The following is a 25332-nucleotide window of genomic DNA, read 5'->3' on the forward strand; positions in this document are numbered from 1 at the left end:
GGTCTGCTAATTCCTAAGCTGTTCCACTGTTTCCTTCAGGCTCTTTTTAAAGGTTGTCAAGAGTTTTCATTTCTTACTTTCACCTCCATGCTTGTGTTGAGTTGTCACAAGGAGATAAAACCATTGCAGGGTTTGTTTACAGTTTTATTGTGTCTGCTCATCTTCAGTTTAGTTGGTTGAGCTCTGTGTACCCATTTGATGGCCAATTCAAGTCACCCACCCCAACTCTGCCATCACTTTCTGTCTGTATGATAGACATGACTCTCATACTGTCTGGGCCATAAATGACTTTGCCTTGGCCATTGAAAGCCACCTCTACCAGTGAATTTTGTTGCTGAGTTAGTGAATGCTACAGCACCTTAGCTTGGCTGGGTGGAAGACAAGACATCTGTTAAAATTCACTGAAATTCTAGTGGGTGTTGGACCCATCCATTGATTTTTACAAAATTCCCATGTCCAGTGGCAGCACTGGATCCGAGCCTGGACCAGACGAAATCCGGCACAAGTACTTACTCATATGGGAACAGATGGAAGTCATCCATGACCACATGGGAGGAGAACCGCACAGACGTGGGATTTGAGCCCAGGACTTGGGAAATGAGTGGAAGCAGCTTTCACCACTGTACTCTCCTCTTATCCATATGTTAAGCTTCTCCCATGAAGAAGTAAACATTTTAAATGAGGAAAGCTGCTTATTGTCTCAGTTCTTACCCAAGGCAATCTAGTTTAAATCTAGTTTCTCTCTCCTCGAATATTTGTCCCTTCCTCTTGTAGATGTAGTCCATCTTGTTGAAAAAGGAAAATGTTTACAGTGAAAGACATTCCTGTGACTGAGGAAAGAAAAACTTCCTTGTTCCCTCTATGCCTTCATCCATGCTATATTATGGCTGGATATTAAGTTCTGTTCCTGTAGTTTTTCTTCCTGGTGCCAAAAGGACTTCTGAGATAATAGCCGATTTGGTTTTGCTGTTTAGCTTGTTTTGTGGTTCTCTGTGCAAGGAATATATATACTGTACACTTGTCTTTCTCATATCATTTGTTCCAATATGAACTATAAGCAGAGGATCTTCACCTGCCCTGGCCAGTATATGGTCCACTCTTTATGGTCCGCAGGGAACTCTCACTCCTGGTAAGCAGCACATTGTTGTTGACTCCCAATGTCGAGCTGCGTATCAAGCTGGTGGGATTTCGGAGGATAGAATCTCCAACAACTGGCATTTCTCCCTTTTGCCATTCATTCACTTACTTTAACTTGAATGCAGAGTTTAGAATATTCCATCTTCAGCCAGACCCTCAACCCCCCTAAAAAACATCACTAGCCCATCTTTCTGTACGGGGCAGGGGTTGGGTGTTCATTTTCGTGTATGGCTTTGTTAAATTGTATCAAGTTGCGTAGCAAAGCAATGCATGAGGCCATCTTTGTTTAAATTCTTTATTAATTTTTGTAAATTATTTCAGCTGGTGTAGAGGGTAAAATGATCTATACATATTTTTATTTTCAGAATGAATCTGATTAAAAGGCTCTTCTTTCATAACAATAGAAAAAGAAATTAAATCAATTTAAAATTCCTACAAAGCATTTATTTGACATGTCTCCTGCATTCTCCATGAACCTACTTTCTTGGAAGCTAAGTTGCTAAGTACAGCCGTAACATAGCTCTAAGTCCTGGATAGCAAGTAATAGTGCATAGGCATTCTAATTAAATAGATCTTATATTTTATATATGTGTATGTACATAGGCACACATACATACACACATATACTGTATATATATTTATACATATACATATATAGATATAGATAAACTTTAAAATGTATTTTTTTCTGTGCATGTGCGTAGAAGCATTCCTTAGTCAAGAATAATATACTATTGCATTAAACTTCAAACCATTCTACAGTAGTATGTTTGCTATAATTGGTTTCAATATTTGTACATAAACTTCTCTCTCTTATTTCATAAATATCCATAACAACAGAAACCCTCTGCCCTTTGTTCCCAAAGTGTAGCCTCCTCTCATGCTGAAGAGCTGTGTCATTTGTAAAAGTTAAGGGGTTCCCACTCCAAACCCCTCACCCATCTGAGCTAAATGCTGGGCCCATTGGCCTCCCCCTCCCGACCCCCCCAAGCCCTTTTGCAGGTAAACCTTCTCATTGGTTTCAAAGAATTGAAAGCCCCATGTTGTCTTTTTCTGTTCAATAGGCGTAATGAGAAAAACTGTGTAAACTGCTGAACGAGTTAGGAGCAGCAATGAGGAGAGCCCCAAGTCCGTCATGGCTGGCACAATGGTTCAGCTTCCTTTAAAACTTTCAGCTGTTGTTTGAAGTTCTGGAGACGTTTGATTTAACTCCTTTTGCATATGGAGTTACTAAGACCGAGGGCAGGCATCTTTAGTGAACTCTTTGTACAGTAAAAGGGGACAAGACGTCCCTACTCAATGAATTATATCCTGTTTAATTCAATTCAGCGGTCCCTCTAACCCAGTGACAGGCGGGTCAGACAGTCTTGGGCTTTGAACAAGGCCACCCACCCTTTCACAAATGGCTGTGGTGTCAGAACTATTGACGCAAAACCAAATGTCACCATCTCCTGCACATCAACACTACAATACTGTCGGTGTGTAGTCGCATTTCTAGAACGCAAAAGAGCAGAAAGGAGTTTACCCAAAAATACCACAGCCAATGAAAATCGAGGTATTAGAAAAAAGCAAAAAAAAATCATCACAGAAACCACCAAAGTCCAGTATTCACATTAAATATCCTTTTTGACTTCTGTAGTAAAGTTCAATCCCAACCTTCTTTTAAATATTCATGATGTCCTTCTTTTCATGTTGCTTTCCTAATGTTTCCTAGATGGTGTAATTGTTACTGGAGTGCTGCCAGATAAAAGGGAACATCTGGTCAAAGCTGCTGCTGCCATCAGCCCTCCAGGGCAGGGCCAAAGATCAAGAGCGAGTTTATGGTGGCGGTGTAGTACCCCCTGCTGTTTTAACCAAATCCGAGTGAAAACTCCCTGATTCTATGTTAATACTGAACCATAGGCTCGAGTACTCGCAGGCAACTTTTGGGTTATCACTGTGACTTTAGGAGGCTTCCTTCAGTTTATGGTGATCAGGGGCTGGCACTGCTAGATATAAGGCAGGAACCAGTACTGGATGGGGCGCCTTTTCAAAGGATTCACTGCGAGCCTCCATTCAGTGTGACTGTGCATCTTTCAATTGTAGAGAAAACCAGAGAACTACGTGAACATGAAATGCAGATGGCATGTCAGCCGGGATCGGAGCCAGGCCTGAGCACTGTGAGAAACCTGCATGAACACAGGAATAAGTTGGCAGGCTTTACAGCGATGGTGAGTGGACTGGGATCTGAACACAGAACTCCAGAGCTCTTCCATTCTGTCCCTAATTAATTAAATGAAGGAAGAAGTGGATGGCAATCAACGTGATGGATTCTTTAATGCAATGTAGAACAACCAACCAGCATGCTCTTACTGCACGGTGAACACAAGACACCCCAGACTATTAATGCACTGCTGGAAGAGAATGTTTGCTTTTGTTTATTTATTGTCACAGCATTTCTTTAATAGATCCTGACAACTTAATTTCTCTGTCTCCGCCTTTTCTCTGCCAGCCATGGAGGAGCCTGAAGGCCTGGAAGATCAGACTGCATGATAACATTGGTGCCAGTAGCTTGAACAGAAAAAGACAGATCTTCAGAATTGAAATTCCTTCCTTACAGCCCATCTTGCATTCAGCTACAAAATAAAAGCTTATTGGCCGATACGTGAGTTACAGAAGGCACCTGAAGTGCCACTTGGTGTTTAGTATTCTGCATAAATTGTATTGAAACCTACAAATCCAACTCTGTGTGACAAAGCAAAGAGTCTAGTAAAATACGTAATTGCTGAATGGATGCTATTTCCATTTTGGCCATTTCACGGTTTTCCTAAAATGCCAACGAGAACCACAAGCTGCTTACACTACCAAGTTTAATTAATTTTGATGCCCCCCTCCTCAGCTTATGATGCAACTCTGATCTGTACTCCCCATCTGTCAGAACATAAGGCTGTTTAAAATAACTACTAAAAAAAGACAATCTTTTTGCACCTTCTGTTTTTTGCTGATTGTGCTAATCTATGCTCATCACGGGTGCCAGAACTTGACTAGCTTAGGGGAACCTCACTCCATTTTACCTCTACATTAAAAGAGGAAATAATAAAAACTATATTCAAACAGATAACTTAAAGGGAAAAGAAAGAAAACAAAAAGAAAAAATATCCACTGGGCTGAGGAAAAGCTCCAAAAAATTTATGTTCAGTGCAATTTTTTCTTTCCTTCTTGGAGGACATAATATGGTGCCATCTTGGCTTTTTCCTAAACCCCAGTTGAGACTCTTGCTTGGTTTAATTAAGATGGTTTTGAGGGTGCATTTTCTTTTTCTCTGCATCACAAGAAAAACAGTCAGAACTCAAAATAAAAATAATTTCTTTTTCCTTGGCAGAATGCTGGATTGTGATGCAGTCTTTCTGTTCCCCTTTAGGATGCTTTGCACTCCTTTAATGGCAGTTCTTCCTGATGTACTTTGTTTCGGTAACCCTGCATCCATCAATATGCAGGTGGGAATGATGGTTAGAGTGGGCTAAAGATATTCAGATTATCTGGATAATGATTCTTTGACCTGCCCCATTTGCAGTGCTCTTCATGTTTTCTACAAAATAGAACTGTGCATCAGCAAACCTCACTTAAAAATGTCTCATATCATTTTTTTCCCATCATTCTCTTTGATATTAAGTCCCTGTTACCCTCAGACAGGTCATAAATAAATTTGAGAAAGAAAAATTTGTTCTTCTTTTACTTAAAAAAGTTTGCTTTGCCATACAGCACCCACCTCCAGTGTTGGCTCACTAGACCCAGCACTGGTGTGCAGGCTCCAGATGGTGGGAGTAGGTTTCCGAGTTTGTATTTTACTGTTACATTTAGCTGCCCCTCTTTCCTTACCTTTTTCACTTTACTTTTTTTTTGTTTTTTGTTTTTTTGGATGAAAAAGCCCTGACTGTGTCAAAAATGGAAGCACAAGGATGAAAAGTGCAGGGATTTCCTACATATTATTGCTGTGAAAAAAAAAACCCAACCCAAAAACAGTATTCAGGCCAAAAGCTCAGCAGATCAGTGTGAGCATGATGAGTGGTGTAGCAACTCATCCCCTCTCCCTGACCACGGTCCCCCCTGCTCCCTATGGGTCGGTCCAGCATCCTGAATCACAGTAGTGGGGTCGATATGATCTGCGGTCACAGTGCTTGATTGCTGCAGTTGCTGTTACCAGCTGACTCCTGAGTCTGGACACATCTGGCCTTTTTTGTTTGTCTTCCTTAACCTTTAAACAAAGCTCAAAACGGGCAAAATGATTCACTACAGATAGGCATCATGGGAACAACTGGGTGCACTTGCAGTGTCCCATTAGATGCAGCAGGAGGATAGACGTAGTCTGCCATGCAAGTGACGTTTTAGACAATTAGAAGTCATGCAATTTTTTTTTTCTTATTGTAACACATTGGAAGTCAAAGGACTCTGAGGAAGTCCAGTTTCTTCAAAACAACTCTGTTCAGGTAGCAGTTCTGGGGAGTGAAAAATAATTGAGGAATCAGGAAGAACGCACCACCGCCTATTCTGTCTGTGGTTACAAATACAGCAGCCTCAGACATTATAGGTTTGGAGGCTGTGGAAGACAACTAATACCCTGAAAAACAGCATAGTGAATAAAGAAATAGATGGAGATTCGGTCCACTTAGCTCATCTTTGCTCATCTCTGCCCTCAGCGCGTTTAACTTTTTAAATACTATGTTCATACAAAAAATTGTCCAGCATTAGTGATACAATGAACAGGAAACTTTGATATAGTCATATGGTCAGAAGTGTAGTAAAAAAAAAACAAAAATAAAGTCAAAATGGCTCCAAAAGCTCCACGTGGAAGATTTGCAAATGTTATCTTAACACCAAGTATTTGTGCCTCTGGTTTGGGAAGGTCAACTCCCATTCGAGGTCTGCACTTAGGCACGACAGCTACGTTGGCCATGGTGGGACATCAGGTCATGCTGTGCTGCACTCCTAAAAGTAGGAAACTCTAGGATAACCCACCAAAAGCACCAGCTGTTTGGGTAAAATATAAAAATCAAAAATCTGACTAGGAGATGACATCAGAACAGCCATGGACGTGTCCAATTTAAACAGCAGATAAGTGGAGCAAAGCCACTTTGTGTTGCTCTCTCAGCTCTTCACATTTGTGTGAGAGTGAAACTACAGGATGTAAAAGGCAGAGTTAGGATCATGAAGTTGTTACAGTTTGGGCTATACTCTTTCCAGTGAAGAAAGTCTTTCAGCTGATAACCTTCTTTCCTTCCCTATCCTGTCAGGAGGTGCTTAAGAGATTAAGGAATGGTTTCACTTTTTTTTATAGTCAAGAGTCTGGATAAGGAAGATGCAAGGGCAGACTACGAATTTCCTCAGCAATCCCAAAATAAGAAAATGTTTAAAGGGAAGGTTTAGATTTCCAACCCCAGCCCCTCGTTGAACAAAACGAATGTCCCAGGTTTCAAATGAAAAAATGATTTCAGGGAAGACATAACAGCCTATTTAAGCAGAATCCCATCCTCAGTACCATCCCCCTATTTTTATGGGACCAAATGTTTTTCTTTTTGACGGCCAAATATCAACCAACATTGAGTACTATGAAAACACTCGTAACAAGTGGTCGACAGACAGGATCATTCTGTTTCCAAAAGGCAGGTGTAAGGGCCTTGGAGACTGGCCTGAAACCCTTTGAGTGGCTGGACACAACGCCAAAGAGCTGGCTACTCGAGGCATGGGAGGACTTCTCATTTATTAAAATGGTCCTAGAATCTCCCCACCACCCCTACCCTTCTTCTCACAGTCACACGCGCACACACACGCACACATACACACACACACCCTCAGGCATTGGGGTATTAAATGTCATGCTTTGGCAGTCTGTCATGCTGATGCAGGATACAGGAAGCTCTCTTTTGGTAAAGAATTCATGCCTCTAGCCTATTTAAAAAAATAATATAACAAAACTGTAAGCAGATCCTGATTCAGCTTGTCTATATTTCTCTTATTCTTCTTGGATTGTTTGTTTATTTTTCCCGCTCTTTCATTTGTTTGGGATCTTCCTATTTTCTCCACTCTGTCCAAAAATCACATTGTTTGTTCTGTCATTTATTTAGGGGTGGATGTGATGTCCTGGAAAGATAAAAAAAAGAGAGAAGAGTCATAAAAAATGGGATCATGTGTGTTGCAGTCAAATGTCTGCCCGCTAACTGCTACAACTTGCATTTTGTGCTACAAACTAAAGGGCACCCATAGGTTGCCAAACACTGCCTTCATCCAAGCATGCTATCGCACGACATGTGGCATCTTTGCTAATGTTTCAGAAACATAAAGGGCTCTTTATATTGTTATAGATTGAGGAAAGCAGTCAGGAGTTTAAGTGAGGACTACCAATGAGTGGAAAACAACATATAGATTGTGCTGACTTTTCCCTTTCCATCCATCCATCCATCCATTTTCCAACCCGCTGAATCCGAACACAGGGTCACGAGGGTCTGCTGGAGCCAATCCCAGCCAACACAGGGCACAAGGCAGGGAACCAATCCTGGGCAGGGTGCCAACCCACCGCAGGACTTTTCCCTTTCTCCCCCCTAAATTAAAGTTATTTGGATCAAAATTCATAACATAAGCTGTCTGAGAATATTACATTTTGTTATGTATATTTTGTTTGTTAAAATTTACCATCCAGGTTGACTATGGTCTTCCATAATGGCAAATAAAGCAAATTTTATATTACGCAACTTCTATGTCAGATATGCAACCACAGTCACTGATCTCATTGCCGGACCATGTCAATTTAAATGGCTGAAAATTGCTGGCCATGTCACATTTGGTAATCATGTGCTGACCGTCCAGCACAGTCGCGATCTCTCCATTTTCTGACAGCCAGTAGCGTGTGCTGCCTAACAGAACCAGTGCCATACAAAGTGTTAACAGGACACAAGACATCAGGCAAACAAGCTTCTATTCTGGATGTAAGATCCAAACCACCCAAGCTCTTTTTTCCTCATTGCCTCCTACTATGCACTGTACTGCCGGATGAACATTCATTGCTTGTCAGCTTTCACACACACACAGCCTGCCTCTATGAGTAAAACCAAATCACCAGTTTGCTTTTATCAGAGCAAGTTGCAGAGTAGATGGAGTGACTAACTGGCTAAGTGATGTTACAAGATTGGCTTCATGAGAGCACACCACTGGACTGGCTCCAACTTACTAAAATTATATGAATGAAGGCTATGATAGAAAATCATTGGAAAAGTCATTTAACGTTACATGGCCTTAAATGTCCTTGGCCTGATGCCTGTGGTACTGACACATTATAAGGACACATTTGATTTCTCTTGTGTAAGATGTTTACTCCACCTACTCATCCTGCTGAGAGTCATGGAGGCAACACATCAATGTCAATATTCTATACATTGTACTATGGACTGAACGTTCATTGGTTCTCAACTCTCACACGCAAAGAGCGCAGCCCTGTGACCAAAAGAGAAAAATCCAACCTTGCTTTTACCAAAATCCAATCAAGCTTCATGGGAGGGCACATGCCTTATGTAAATGAAGGCTACAACTGAAAATCGCTGGAAAAATTATATGATGTGACAGTGAGGTGGACTACAGGGTCTAAGACAAAGATCAATCCAAAAATTAAAAAAATTATGTTTTTTAAATCTCACCAGCAATAGTCTGCTGAATGTGAAATAAAATGGTTTAGTTAGAAGAGTCATCCTAACTTAGTTCTTAACAAAGGGCCTGAATAATTGTTTTTCACAGTGAAGTATTTTGATAACTCGGTTGTGGTATGGAGTGCATCTTTCTGGCACTGCTACCCACAGAGGTCAAAATGTGAAACAATTCTGAGTGATCTGAGATTTTCCTGTGGTGATGTATTACTATTATGGGATGTTTCAGATTTACAAAGCCCAAAAACCCCAGGGCAGACGTGGTGAATGGTCGGAAATGCATGACAACAATGTAGACCACTATGGCCATCCCAGTCATCATATCTTAGTGTTTCTAACCACCAAAGTACAATCTGTGAAAAAACAAGTGACAGTGTTGAGGCACTCTAAAGCAATTTACTTAGCATTTTCTTTTTTTACTAATTTCATTTCAAGAAAGTAACAGTATATAATTAAGTATCATTTTTTTATATAATTACACTAGCTCATCATCAAGTCCGTCCATGAGAACCCTAAATACAAAGAGGACTATTTCATTTATGTTAGGTAGAATGCCCAGAGGGGACTGGGTGGTCTCGTGGCCTGGAACCCCTGCAGATTTTATTTTTTTCTCCAGCCGTCTGGAGTTTTTTGGGTTTTTTTTCTGTCCTCCCTGGCCATCACACCTTACTCTTATTCTATGTTAACTAATATTGTCTTATTTTAATTTCTTACTTTGTTTTTTATTTTTCTTTTCTTTAATATGTAAAGCACTTTGATTTACTTCTTTGTATGAAAATGTGCTATATAAATAAATGTTTGTTGTAGCTGTGCCACCGATCTAAGACAGATTGAAATCTATGTAATCAACGTAGACCTCAGCATTAACGTCGGCAGTATACCATACAATGCATATTTATCTGTTACAAGCCATTTGTTATGGGATTTGTAAAAGCACTGTTAATAGTTGTGATCCCCCATCTTTTGCAACGACACATGCAATGTACTATGTTTTTATTACTAAAAATGTTTGTGATGTGCCATCTATTGCAGAGACATAAAAACAGCAACTGGACGGACACACAGACACTGATCCTGTTATTAAGGTGGATTGTGAATGTTGTGTTAATACAGATACCTTGGTAACAGCTGGTGTTCAATATACCTGATTCTGTGTTTAAGGGTCATGTGTTTTTAGCAGTATTAGTAGAAGCAATGTCACACGTACAGAGTCCAGGGAAAGACTTACTTGCATGCTCAACTAACATTCAACTTGTTGACACTCCTGATATACCTACGATAAATAATACTTTTTAATTTTTGTTGAAGGGCAGATTATATACTATTTGTGTGGCTGATATTTGCTTCTTCCTAATCTTTTTCATTTACTATTATAATGGGTGCTAGACATTGGAAAGCCTGAACTTATTCTATAAAAAAGTTACTGGGTGGTTTCTGAGGTTGCCATTTACAAATTCATACATTCTCCAAGCTCATCATTCCAATATAAGGGCAGAGAAGACCACAGTCTATCATAGCTATACTGGGAGTAAGGAAGAAACCTTCTCAAGATGGGACGGCAGTCTGCTCCAGGGCCAGATAATTTGGTTATCAATAAACCTAACCTTCATGTTTGTAGATTGTGAGGTGAAACCTAAAAAAGTCCAAGCACACATGAGCAGAACATGCAGATTGTTTAAAGACAGGACTGAATCATAGAACTTGGGTTGACTTCATTAACCACACAATGGCTTCTGAAATTATTTTAATTCTAGGTTAATTTTTGGGGTCTCAGAGCTCAACCAGATTTAAACCTTTGATAACTTCCTGATTAAAATATATATATAAAAAAGGGCTATTTATTTTTTAATTATACCAAAATTGGAAACACATTAATATTTAGCAAAATACAATTAACACATATTGTTTTCAGGTGAAATTTTAAACATATTCTAGTTGAAGAAGCACTGTAAACTTTGTGACTTTAGACCTTGCCCCATACAGAAATAAATTATGGTTATACGTCAGTAATATGAAGTGCTGTGGACCCCCAGGAGGTAGTGGTGAAGGAGAGAATTAAAACAAAACTGAGTGCCATTATGAACAATGATACACATCCTCTCTTTGACACACTAACACTGAGGACTTTCAGCCAACAAATCATTCAGCAGAAGTGTGTCAAGAAACGCGACTGGGGCTCCTTTATACCAACAGCAATACGTCTGCATAATGGCTCACTGTGACAGCCAAGTCAGAACTTTTCTTTCTTTATAGTCAATCTGGTGTGTGTTCAGACCAAAGTGTGTGTATATTTACTTATTTATTTAGCTACCTATTTATTAAAGGTTCTATTAAAAAAACACACAAATTTCCCCTGGGGACAAATAAAGCTCTTTCTTTCTTTCTTTCTTTCTTTCTTTCTTTCTTTCTTTCTTTCTTTCTTTCTTTCTTTCTTTCTTTCTTTCTTTCTTTCTTTCTTTCTTTCTTTCTTTCTTTCTTTCTTTCTTTCTACCTGTCTGCCTGTCTAATAAATGCTGTTCTCAGCACTGCAGCCTATACTGGCAGTGGCCAGCAAAATAAGAGAAGCTGCCTTAGATGGGACTAAAGCCAAGTCGCAGGACCTGACTTAATATGCTGTGGTGTGGGTGGTAACTTTATTGCCAGGGGCAGCACTGAATTTGATATTAAAAACCTTTCTTGGTCAGCTGTCTAAGCTCCAGTTGAGGATCACAAGGGAGTGAGATGAGCGTAGAGTGCGACAAAACATTTTTGGTGCAGGCAGGAGGGAGCATGTGGCACATTTTGAATGTCAGAAGGAGTAGATGAAAAAAACAAAAAACCAAAATCAGTCTCACACAGTCCTCTAGATGGGATTCCAGTCCATTTTGGGTTATGATCATTCTGGGCTTTAGAGATGACATTTGGCCTGGGAGGAAAGCCATACGAAGTGTGTAGAATCAGAGTCCAAGAATAATCACAAATAACTGATTGTGAGACTGATTGTTTGGACCGATAAACAGCCTGAGATGAAACTGGAAGTCAATTCCACTTAAACTGGTAAACTTAAATTTTTTGTGCAAAACTAAATGTAGTAAGGCTGTGTAGTACTTCTACTCAATGTTCATGTATAAACTGAAATCAAGAAGAATGTGAATCAGAGATCAAAGTATTTAAAGCTATTGGCCTATCGAGGTATAGCATGTCTCAGAGCAAATGGATTTGTATTCTGTTTCAGCAGACTGACAGTCTAGAGGTTTTTATACACATTCATGTGTATAGCAGGAGCTCAGGAGGTTAAATAATTTTGTTAAGAGATATACAGAGAGTCAGAGGTGGGGATTGCACTAAATGTATATGGTTTCAAGTACAATGCTCAATCCTCAATGCAATACAGCAGAGAGTAGCAAATATTTATAAATAATTCTTTGTCACAAGGTGACTACTTGGGTCCCTTTATGGGGAGGAAAGTAAATGGAAAAACAGATGGTGTGGTGGTTCAAAGCCAGGAAATGAACATGCCTGTCAGCTTCTACCTTGGCATCAACACCACAGGCAGAGAGGTGGATAACCAATCCTGAACCTCATTACATCCATCAGTACTGTATATTCAAAAAGGAGACTCCATGCCTCCCACAAATGTCTCTTCAACCCAGAGCCTAAAATGACTGTTTTATTGCAAAGGGAAGTCACAATGCACTCATGAGAAAACCAAGTAAAGGATAAAGCGACTGTCAGCTGTGTGCATATGAACCTTACTCCTTCACTCCTCTCTGAGTTCATCTAATAAATGGGGAACCTGTTTTGGTCTCCGAATCTTTTCCAGTGCATTTTGAAAATGTATTTATAGCTGATATTCAAAGGACTAATGCGAAAAGCGTAATTTGAGGCCTTGGAGTCTGCAATGGGTTAAAACGGCTGCCTTCAAACTCTTGGGTTTTGAATTCCATTTGAGCAGGTGTGGAGTTTACACATTCTCTTCCTGGCTGTATGGGTTTTCGTTGGAGATCTAGTTTCCTCCTACAGTCCTTGCACAGAATGTCAGGCTGCAAGTGTGTGTGAGTGGAGCAGACTGAACAGCTTCTTTTTTTGGGAGTAGGTATATTGATGACCCTGTTGTTGGCAGGATTACTCACTCATCACTCTTTTCATGTTTTTATAACATATAGTGTATTTGTACTCTTATTGCTGACAATATCATAGTGTATTTATTGAGTGAATCGAAATGCTTTCAACAGGCTGGATGTTTTATATAACTGTTTAAACAAAACACCTCATTGATTAATAGTGTTGGAGAATGTTACTCGTAACAGCAGTTATTTTACTTATTACTGACACAAAAAATAACCAAATATGTTGTTACCATCAAATGTCATGCATTACAAACGATATGTTACTTTTTCGTTTTTGTAGGAAAATCTGCACATTTCACTGACCAATGTGTGTTACTAAATCCTAAGCTAAGCCCATGTGTGAACCTTAATGAAAATGACCTGTGGTGCAACAAAATTTGGTAATTTTTTAAAAATGTGTCTTGTGCTTTCATTCATATCCAAAGATTGTGTGTCATAACTAAAAGCAAAGCAAACCTATCTTAGCAGCAGTCTGAATATACTGCATTTCAATCTGAGACCACACCTTAATCTTGCCCAAACTAAATGTAACTAAATGACCAATCAATGTCAAAACATGTTACTACAACCTCTCATTTCAGAACCCACAACTGCTGGACCCAGACAGAGGTGGGTAGAGTAGCCAAAAATTGTACTCAAGTAAGAGCAGTTACTTCAAAATAATATGACTCAAGTAGAAGTAAAAAGTAGTCATCCAAACAATTACTCAAGTAAGAGTAAAAAAGTATTTGGTGAAAAGACTACTCAAGTACTGAGTAACTGTTTGATCATAATAAATGATTTATTTTTTAGAAATGTTGTAATAAGACAGACAAAAATATAAAATAATGTGCAAATTCTGCTATTTCCTAATAATAAAATAAAAAATAAGTAAAAATAAATAACATCTTTACAAAATAAAGATGCACAAATAACACAAAGTTTCAAATCTCAGTTTTTCACAACAAAGCTTTTGAAGGCAATACCTACAGTTGGTAACATGCATGTTTGAACAGTGCAAACTGCTTACAGTGACGATATACTGTACACTGACAGTATAATACTGCATATTACCTTGCCCTCCAAATAGCACAGCTGACAGAAAATAACATTAGAACAAGGCAGCTTGTGCACGTACAAGAAGTCTCACTTTACCATGACTGTCTGTGTCTGTGCATGTTTGGTTAAAACATGCTTGTTCTTCACTCAGTGAAGTGATGGTTAAGCTTCAGCAAGAGTTGGCTCTCATTTTTCATGAATTCTTTCTTTCCCAATCCGCTGTCTGTGAGGAGTTTGTGCCGCTATGCTGCCACAGTTTGTCTGTGGTCATGTAACTGCATGGCTACATCTGATTTGTGAAACGGAGCCATGTCATTATTGTTACTACGTCTGATTGGTGAAACGGAGTCTTGTGATTATTGTTGCTACGTCTGAATGGTGAAACAGTCATGCAGTAGATCCACTGGCGGCTTCTCTCTGGCAAAAATATAGCGTATATAATGGAAAAAAAGTAACGATTCAAGTGTTGCCCAATGTAGCACAGTAAGAGTAGCGTTTCCATACTCAAGTAAAAGTAAAAAGTATGGTGCAGCAAAACTACTCTTAGAAGTACAATTTTTTTTAAAAGTTACTCAAGTAAATGTAACGGAGTAAATGTAACTCGTTACTACCCACCTCTGGACCCAGGACATGCTAAAGGACCACAGACGCTGACCTCTTCAACACTGGGAGTTTTGAATTGTGGCTATCCTTAACCTTCCATGCTCTAAATTGCTGTATACTCTGACAGCACCTGGAAAAAATAACCTAGAGCACCTCATTTTCCTGAGATATTCACTCCTGGCCACTTTTATCAGGCGGTCTTCTGGCAAAGGCTGACAGTGGATTTGTCTTCTGAAGAAGTATTAGGTGCTAGCTAGTTATAAATTGATTTTTTGCATGATGAATGATTTCTGTTGTTGTTATGGTTATTGTATATGTTGTGGATTTTTCCACAGAGTGGTTTCCAACATGGAACCAGGTTTATCTGTGTAGGTAATGCTGTCTGTCGGACACAATAGCCCTCCATTCTGAGGCTACTGGCTGAGCCGGGGAGAAGCACATCCCCAAACTGTGAAACACTAAGCTGTCGGGTCTGCTGCAGGGCTACTTGATAGTGAGAGGTTAAAGTTTTGAGTGTGAATATTGTATAAGAAATAAGAAATAGGACATTTAAACAAAATACAGAAAAGGCATTTGACATGATCGAATGGAATCACCTTTTCACTGCATTGGAGAAATTTGGGTTTGGCCTGAATATTTGTGCTTGGATTAAACTACTGTATACCAGTCCAGAAGCTTCAGTTTGTATTAATAAAATTTGCTCAGACTACTTTAAACTAGAACGTGGTACCAGACAAGGATGTCCCTTGTCGCCACTGTTGTTTGCAATCGCTATTGAACCACTGGCGGTTCACTGCCGAAATTCTCATCAGATAAAGGGGATTGTCAGAGAAGGACTGGAACAGAAAATTTCTCTATATGCAGATGATATGGTCTTATATATATCGGACCCAGAAAACACTGTCCCTGCTGTTTTAACAGCACTAACAGAATTTCAAAAGATATCTGGTCTTAGAATTAATCTGAATAAAAGTATACTCTTTCCAGTGAACTCACAAGCATATAATATTAAATTAGACACCCTACCTTTTACCATAGCAGATCAGTTTAAATACCTGGGGTAAATATCACAAGTAAACATAAAGCTCTTTATCAACAAAATTTTGGCGTCTGTATGGAAAAAATTAAGCAAGACTTGCATAGATGGTCAACCCTTCATCTCACTCTAGCCGGAAGAATTAACATTGTTAAGATGAATATCCTTCCTAAACTTCTCTTTTTATTTCAAAACATTTCAATATATATCAATAAATCGTTTTTTAAACAGTTAGATTCAATAATAACCTCATTCATTTGGAACTCAAAACACCCACGTATCCAAAGAGCGACCCTACAAAGACCTCAGGCAGAAGGTGGCATGGCTTTACCTAATTTTCAGTTTTATTACTGGGCAGCAAACATACAAGCCATAAAAACCTGGACACAAATAAATGCACATAAACAGGCTTGGTCTGCAATAGAAGTAAAATCCTGTAGTACTTCTTTATATTCCCTGCTCTGCTCTCCAATAAATGAAAGTTATCGCAAATATACTAATAACCCAATTGTGCTTTACTCACTCAGAATATGGAACCAAATTAGGAAGCATTTTAAGATGGAAAATCTTTTATCAGTGGCACCTCTGCAAGGGAACCACCTCTTTCAACCTTCGCAAGTATATCCAGTTTTTAATACCTGGAAAAGTTTTGGGATTAAAATGCTCAGAGATCTTTATATAGACAACATATTTACATCTTTTGAACAATTATGTTCAAAATTTAACCTCCCAGCTACACATTTCTTTTACTATCTTCAAATTAGAAATTTTGTTAAACAGAAATTACCCGATTTCCCCCACCTTGCACCCTCCACAATGCTGGAAAAAATACTGCTCAATTCCGAGGAAACAAACACTATTTCCACAATATATAAAATCTTATTAGAGTCCCTACCTTTCAAAGATCCAAGAGGACATTGGGAAGAAGATCTCTTAATCAATATATCAGAAAAGGAGTGGAAGGTAGCAAAGCAGAGAATTCACTCGAGTTCTATATGCGCAAAGCATAGAATTATTCAACTAAAAATTATATATCGAGCTCATCTGTCTCGCTTAAAACTGTCCAAAATGTTTCCAGGCCAGGATCCAACCTGCGAGCGCTGCAACCAAGCTCCTGCCTCACTGGGTCACATGTTCTGGGCCTGCACCAAACTAACATCATTTTGGACAAAAATTTTTAAGTGCCTCTCAGACAGCCTTAGTATCACAATCCCTCCTAACCCACTAACAGCTGTGTTTGGTGTCCTTCCAGATGGACTTGAATTGGAGAAGGACAAACAAACGGTGATTGCATTCACTACACTCTTGGCACGCAGACTTATTTTGTTAAATTGGAAGAATCCTAATTCTCCTCTTATAAGTCAGTGGGAAACTGATGTTTTATATTATTTGAAATTGGAAAAAATCAAATTTTCAGTTAGAGGATCTGTACAAAATTTTTTCAAAACTTGGCAGGATTTAATCAATATTATTTTAGAATAAGAGAATTAACTATTATTGCATTTAACTCCCTTCTCCATCTCTTATTTATATAGATATTTACTTCTCCCCTTCTTTTGTCTAATGTTGCCTTATTAAAAAGCTTAAAGAAATTTTCCTTTAGCTAAGCTCTCCTTCTCAGGGGTGGGGTTTGATTTGTTTTCAAATTTGTTGGGTTATAAATTGATCTGTTTGTATGGAAGGATTACAATGAAAATTAATAAAATAAAAATATTAAAAAAAAAAGAAAAATAAATAAACAAAATACAGTGAATTTGTCACCATGGTGGAACAAAGTACAGGAAAATGTTTGAGGGATTATTGAGTTAGTGGCAGAGGGCACAGTTATAATTACTTCAAACATCTTACTGACTCTGCTGCACAAATCTCTCAGTTTACTCCTACCAAAATAACATCAGCACCAAATATATTGTATTAAAACGGTAGTTCAGAAGGAAAATAAAGCATCAAATGTTAGTAAAGAAGATTTGAAAATCTGCAAAGACTGAATAAAATATCTGTGCATTCAGGATGGGATGGCATGCAGAACACGGGTACCTGGTCTGTTTGTCCGCCTGTGCCTCACTGCTTTACTCGTCTCACACTGGCACACTTCACAATTTGAGCACCTTTCTTTCCTTCCTTTACCTCAGACTAGGAGGGCAGGGTGGACAGACAGGAGCCAAGGCAGTGAAGGTGATGAGTAGAGAAAGGGAAAGAGATAAACAGACAAATAGAAACAAAGGAAAAAATGCAAGTCAGATAAGAAAAGCCAGAAAAATAGGGTTAGCATTCTCTTTAGCAGTTAGTAGAACAAATATCAGCCATTGTGTGAAGTTCAGAGCTGCCTCACCTCTGCATGCCCATTGATATCGTGGCCTCACCTTGTTGCTGTTATCCCGCCTTAGAATGGCATAATTCATCAACTGCTCAGCTTCTGCTTCAAGCTCGGCTGGCTCCTGCAAGGCACCTTCTATACTAACTTCCTTTTCCTCTGGTTCATTTGAAGTTTTCACAGTTCGCACCACCTTTCGCACAATCTGAAAATACAGTACAATAAGAAGTATTTAGGTCTACACCTAACAAACATGGAACTTTGAAACAAAGAGGTCAGTTAATTGAAATGAGGTAGAGGCAGGTGGTGAGCTGGTGAAGTAAGAAGTAAAAAGGCTTGAAGGCTGTAAAGACTAGCATGCACAGAATGAGAGCTTCAATCATGGCAATTGTGGCATGAGGAGGCCAAACATTATGAGATAATAAATTGTAAATTTTGATGTCAAAACACCAGAACATGTAGGCTAGAAACATGATAAACATCACTGTTTAGATGATGGCAGGTTTCAATTGGCATGTCATACTGGTTGTGAATCCATAATTTTTGATAAGACATTGAAGATTGTAAGCACTAATAAATAGTTACCAATGACCACAAGGTTGAACATGGTAAAGGTTAATTATTTTTTTCAATCTGCTCGGAAAAGAAATATCAGACCTGCAGAAATTGAACAGCACACGCTTCTCTTAGAGAATTAGACTGCACACACATAGATTTATTGTTCTTCTTACCTTTTTGGTGACGATATTCCCATGTTCGTCAGTGAATTGCTCCTCACTAACCTGCTCCTCTGGAATGTCCTCCACTTCATCTCCCTAAAACAAACATAAAAGTGTCATAGTTCCATTCCTTCAAATTCAGATTCCTATTCATACTTATAATTAACAATTTATTTGTTCTCTTAACAATCACAAGGTAAAAAAATGCCAGCCCTGGCTACTGGATTCTAGACTGTAAACCAACACACTTCCATATTGCCCTGGCTAATTGTCCTTTCCTAATTTCAACTCCATGTAAAGCAGTAGTTCTCAACCTTTTTGCCTCTGGACGCAGTTTCTTTTTCTATTTTTGGTAACTGATGATGACCCCAGGCAGCATTTTCCCCTGTAACATTTAATAACAGCATTCATTGATGAAATACAAAATATTCTGTGTACGCACTCAATGACTCGGGGTTGTGCCACTTGGAGTTTTGAGTTCATTGGTATGCTTGTGTACATCAAAGACTGGGGGGTGGTCCCCCTTGATGTAATGAACACAATGATAAAAGTATTTAATATATGAAGAACTAGGGGGAATTCCCCTTTGGTGTTTTGAATGCAGACATATAGTAGTGGGGAGGGGGGTGTTTGGTGTGTGGGGTGCTCATACACTAAACTTAAGCTGGTGGTCCATTGTTTGAGAAACACTCAATGATGATGTTTGATCTGAGCTTTGATTCTCCTTATTTTGTCATCTATCCATCCATCTATTTGGTAAAGGATTATGAGTGTTGGACCTATCCTGGCAGTGGAAGTGACGCTGGATGTAGCACTTGTCTATTGTCCATGACGCATATCTACTTTACAGACACCAGCTATGGCAAATGTGCATGCCTATGTGTCACCCTCATTTGTCCCATCTCTTATATATATTTCTCTTCTGGTTCATCCTGCTTCCACTTCAAAACCGGTCCCACCCACACGCAGCCGACACAGCATTTCTCGATTCCTATTCGTCATCTTCCATGTCATGCACTATACTGGCCTGCTGAGTGTAATACATCCAACAAGTACTCGAGGTGCTGCCACAACGGTAAAGTAGCTTTACCACCCTTGCGGGGGCCACCTGTGTCTTTACAACAGCTTCTTACACAGCAAACATCAGAAGCTAAAAATTATCGTGAACACATTCGAGAATACAACTCTTCTCCAGCGTTTGCTTCCATGGGTGCACAGATAACTCAACCTCCAGGCCACGGACCATACTGTTTTAAAATACACTGGCAAATTTATCACCAAATCTCTCCACTATACGCTAACATTTCTACCTCTGCAGGATATGGACAGTTGTATGCTTTGACACAGCACAAGCTACTAACGTACGCTTAAAAAATAAAGAAAATTCTGCATGCAGCGAAAATGTACTTCTCCAGCTAGATTCAATGCTCAGATCCATCAACCCCTTCGCTAAATCATACAAACACATGCATGAAATCGCTCAGTCCAATCCAACAGCATCTGTACGAATGGTTTTCAAGGAAACTCTTAGGTAGAATTTACAATGATAAAATGCCCCGACATGTCACACCGATGTTGCAGCGATTTTCATCGGAGAAGATGGCGAAACGCCTGCCGAAAGGGACATTTGCATCTATCCCATAGGAAACTCCTGTAAACAGATTTCCACGCTCAGTATGAATTGCGACCCTATGGTTTACCCAATTTTATTTCCTTACGGAGACATTGGCTGGCACAAAGATTTACAACATGTTCCCGATAAAAGAACCACTGCGCGTTGAACTATCAGACGTACTGCAAGCAAACGCTGAAAATAACAACGTTTGTGTAGGCAAAATGATCATATTATCGTACACATTTCCAGGAAGTCCAAGATACATGCAACAAAACTATTAGGATGCCATGGCCATAGTACGTAAATTCGGAAAGCCTGATTTATTTATCACTTTCACATGTAATCCTGCTTGGCCAGAAATTCTACATGCACACTGCGTCTTTCAAGAAGTATTTATTTCTTCTTGATTTCTGAATTCCTTTCTCACCATTTTCCGTTCCTATTCTTACACTGCCGTATGCTACGGCGGGCGTCGGCTAGTTTTCATTAATTTGATTGAAATGCTCAATCCCACTTAAATGCGCTCTCCCAGCTGCTCAAGACAGGATATTCTAGAAGTATTATATTTAACAATATTTTACCAAAAATACAGTCATATGAAAAGGTTTGGTAACCCCTCCTAATTCTTTGGATTTTTGTTTATCATTGGCTGAGCTTTCAAAGTAGCAACTTCCTTTTAATATATGACATGCCTTATGGAAACAGTAGTATTTCAGCAGTGACATTAAGTTTATTGGATTAACAGAAAATATGCAATATGCATCATAACAAAATTAGACAGGTGCATAAATTTGGGCACCCCAACAGAGATATTACATCAATACTTAGTTGAGCCTCCTTTTGCAAATATAACAGCCTCTAGACGCCTCCTATAGCCTTTGATGAGTGTCTGGATTCTGGATGGAGGTATTTTTGACCTTACTTCCATACAAAATCTCTACAGTTCAGTTAAATTTGATGGCTGCCGAGCATGGACAGCCTGCTTCAAATCATCCCATAGATTTTCGATGATATGCAGTCAGGGGACTGTGACGGCCATTCTAGAACATTGTACTTCTCCTTCTGCATGAATGCCTTTGTAGATTTCGAACTGTGTTTTGGGTCATTGTCTTGTTGGAATATCCAACCCCTGCGTAACTTCAACTTTGTGACTGATGTTTGAATATTATCCTGAAGAATTTGTTGATATTGGGTTGAATTCATTCGACCCTCGACTTTAACAAGGGCCCCAGTCCCTGAACTAGCCACACAGCCCCACAGTATGATGGAACCTCCTCCAAATTTGACAGTAGGTAGCAGGTGTTTTTCTTGGAATACGGTGTTCTTCCTCCGCCATGCAAAGTGCTTTTTGTTATGACCAAATAACTCAATTTTTGTCTCATCAGTCCAAAGCACTTTGTTCCAAAATGAATCTGTCCTGTCTAAATGAGCATTTGCATACAACAAGTGACTCTGTTTGTGGTGTGAGTGCAGAAAGGGCTTCTTTCTCATCACCTTGCCATACAGATGTTCTTTGTGCAAATTGCGCTGGATTGTAGAACAATGTATGGTTACACCATCTGCAGCAAGATGTTCTTGCAGGTAATTGGAGGTAATCTGTGGGTTGTCTGTAACCATTCTCACAATCCTGAGCATATGCCGCTCCTGTATTTTTCTTGGCCTGCCAGTCCTGGGTTTAAAAGCAACTGTGCCTGTGGCCTTCCATTTCCTGATTACATTCCTTACAGTTGAAACTGACAGTTTAAACCTCTGACATAGCTTTTTGTAGCCTTCCTCTAAACCATGAGACTAACAATCTTTGTTTTCAGATCTTTTGAGAGTTGCTTTGAGGATCCCATGCTGTCACTCTTCAGAGGAGAGTCAAAGGGAAGCACAACATGCAATTGACCACCTTAAATACCTTTTCTCATGATTGGAGTCTATGAAGTTCAAGGCTTAACGAGGTAATCCAACCAATATGGTGTTGCAAATAATCAGTATTGAGCAGTTACATGCATTCAAATCAGCAAAATTACAAGGGGACCCAAATTTTTGCACAGCCAGTTTTTCACGTTTGATTTAATTTCATACAACTAAATACTGCTTCACTAAAAATCTTTGTTCAGAAAACATCCCAGTGCTGAGATGTTCCTAGGAAATGAAAGACATACCTCTGTTATTTTTCTTGTTGAAAGGAGAGTAGAATTATTATGCAGGCTGAGAGGGATTCTCAAACTTTTTCATATGACTGTACATGTATTTAGGATGTTGTGAATATATGACTGGATAACTGATATGAATTATGCAACACAACTAAATGGACATTTTTTCATTGACATTTTGATATTGTTTGCTATTTGTCCAGTGTTGGTCCCCTTATAAGCCAATTATGTCAGAACCTTAGCTGTCTACACTCACCATAAAACATGACATTATAAATTTGTCTCGACCAGCACTACAAACACAGACTGGAGTATTCCTTTAAATCCATTTGCCTGGGTATGTTGCCGCTGGCAGGCTCAAGGGGGATCCTGGCTCTGAACACAAGTGACCAGTGTGAGTCTTAGTCAGTGAAACAGAAAAATGGCAGCAGCATTGGAGGGATAGCTGAGAAAGGAGATGACCTCCAGTAAACCTCACATTAGGAAGCAAGAAAGAAATAGTGTTTCACAATATTTTAGGCTCCCGCATAAATGGTGATGAAAAATCACCAAAAGGACAGTATTAAAAAATAGCAACGTCAACATCATGTACTCAACACCGAAAGCAGTAACACAAATGAATATTCATCCATTTTCTATTTTTGTTTAAGAGACAATTGGCTAAATCATATTATATAAAAGTAATCAACACAATTCATGATAGTGATGACAACTACTCCAAAACAGCAAGACGTGCAAGTTCACACACCTTATGAATTGTGTCACAAAAAAAAAAATCAATCAATGGCTCACTTTAAAGATGTTTGGCCTTCAAGGCCCAAAGAAAGAATTGAAAAGTTCTGGCTGAACATGTCTGCCCAAGCAGCCTGGAAACAAGCTAGTGGCACCAGGCAGAAAAAAAATTTCACATAATCTATAATTAGATATTTTTCTAGACAAGAAATTGCATTGAGCATATCATGGAAAATTCACAAGAAAATAATTATGATAACAAAATTAAGTTTACTACAGTATGTAAGTAGTTTAATAAACCCTCAAATTCTTGATGTGAGTTTACTGATTATTAAATGTTGCACACCAGCTTCACCTTCTGGAGGATGGGGGCAATGTGCAACCTCCCCTTAATGCAGAGACACCACTGCAGAAAAGTATGTGAGTGAGGCACCTCAGGTAGTCACCATGCAGTGCTATTAAATAAGAAACTATGCTGACATTCAAAACAGACTCAGCAGTGAGCACAAAATCAAAGAGAAAATGTGTGGATTCTATTTGTCAGGATATTTGACCACAAACACTTTAATGATTTACACTGCACTTGATCAGCATTAGAGGAGAGCAGTTTTAGGGAAAACAAAGAATATATATATGTATATATATATATATATATATATATATATATATATATATATATATATATATATATATATATATATATATATATATATATATATGTATACACTGTATATACGAGGGGGTTCTCGGGTTACAACTTCTCGGCATACGGTTTACACCGCTCAAAATGGACATGTTTCGACTTACGTTGTTAGTGTTGTACTTACAGACTATGTGGGCAAACTAGTTTGGTTGTGCACAGAGGAAGTGTTCCGTTTGTGTTGCTTTGTTTGGTGACTTTTTGACCCTTATCATGGCTCCTAAACAAAAAGTCAGTCTTCAGATGGTAGTGCTTCAAAGAAGAGGAAAGCCAGCCATCACAATGGAAGTGAAATCAGACATTGTAAAGAGATGAGAAGGAATAAAGGTAAGGAATTTTTTTACACTAATTTTTTGTCATTTTTTCTGTTACTACAGTATAGTGTACAGTACAGTATATTTATGTACTTTTTCTTTTTCTGTAGCTTAGTTGTGTTTTTATGTTCTAGATTATGATTTTGCAAATGTGTTAGGATAGGTAAATGACTTAGGTTAGGGTGTGTTTCGACTTACACCAAAATTCAGGTTGTATCACTGTTGTAGAAACGGAACTGTGTTGTAACCTGAAGACCCCCTGTATAAATAAATAAATAAATATATATATATATATATATATATATATATATATACAGTATATACTGTATACACACAAACACAAACATACATACAGTGGTGTGAAAAACTATTTGCCCCCTTCCTGATTTCTTATTCTTTTGCATGTTTGTCACACAAAATGTTTCTGATCATCAAACACATTTAACCATTAGTCAAATATAACACAAGTAAACACAAAATGTAGTTTGTAAATGGTGGTTTTTATTATTTAGGGAGAACAAAAAATCCAAACCTACATGGCCCTGTGTGAAAAAGTAATTGCCCCCTGAACCTAATAACTGGTTGGGCCACCCTTAGCAGCAATAACTGCAATCAAGCGTTTGCGATAACTTGCAATGAGTCTTTTACAGCGCTCTGGAGGAATTTTGGCCCACTCATCTTTGCAAAATTGTTGTAATTCAGCTTTATTTGAGGGTTTTCTAGCATGAACCGCCTTTTTAAGGTCATGCCATAGCATCTCAATTGGATTCAGGTCAGGACTTTGACTAGGCCACTCCAAAGTCTTCATTTTGTTTTTCTTCAGCCATTCAGAGGTGGATTTGCTGGTGTGTTTTGGGTCATTGTCCTGTTGCAGCACCCAAGATCGCTTCAGCTTGAGTTGACGAACAGATGGCCGGACATTCTCCTTCAGGATTTTTTGGTAGACAGTAGAATTCATGGTTCCATCTATCACAGCAAGCCTTCCAGGTCCTGAAGCAGCAAAACAACCCCAGACCATCACACTACCACCACCATATTTTACTGTTGGTATGATGTTCTTTTTCTGAAATGCTGTGTTCCTTTTACGCCAGATGTAACGGGACATTTGCCTTCCAAAAAGTTCAACTTTTGTCTCATCAGTCCACAAGGTATTTTCCCAAAAGTCTTGGCAATCATTGAGATGTTTCTTAGCAAAATTGAGACG

At 38.9% G+C, this 25332-nt stretch overlaps 1 protein-coding gene across 1 annotated transcript in view; it reads right to left on the reverse strand.

The window, feature by feature from the left end:
• Positions 1-1418: 1418 nt before the first annotated feature.
• The window catches only part of ank1a (ankyrin 1, erythrocytic a), a 638168-nt gene continuing 614254 nt past the window's right edge, over positions 1419-25332 (reverse strand). The window contains 4 exon segments of the mRNA XM_051928287.1: positions 1419-7254; positions 17631-17726; positions 17957-18112; positions 18639-18722. Coding sequence (XP_051784247.1) covers positions 17655-17726; positions 17957-18112; positions 18639-18722 — 312 coding nt within the window. The 3' untranslated portion in view covers positions 1419-7254; positions 17631-17654.

Source organism: Erpetoichthys calabaricus, chromosome 1, assembly GCF_900747795.2.
Source record: "Erpetoichthys calabaricus chromosome 1, fErpCal1.3, whole genome shotgun sequence".
NCBI lineage: Eukaryota > Metazoa > Chordata > Cladistia > Polypteriformes > Polypteridae > Erpetoichthys > Erpetoichthys calabaricus.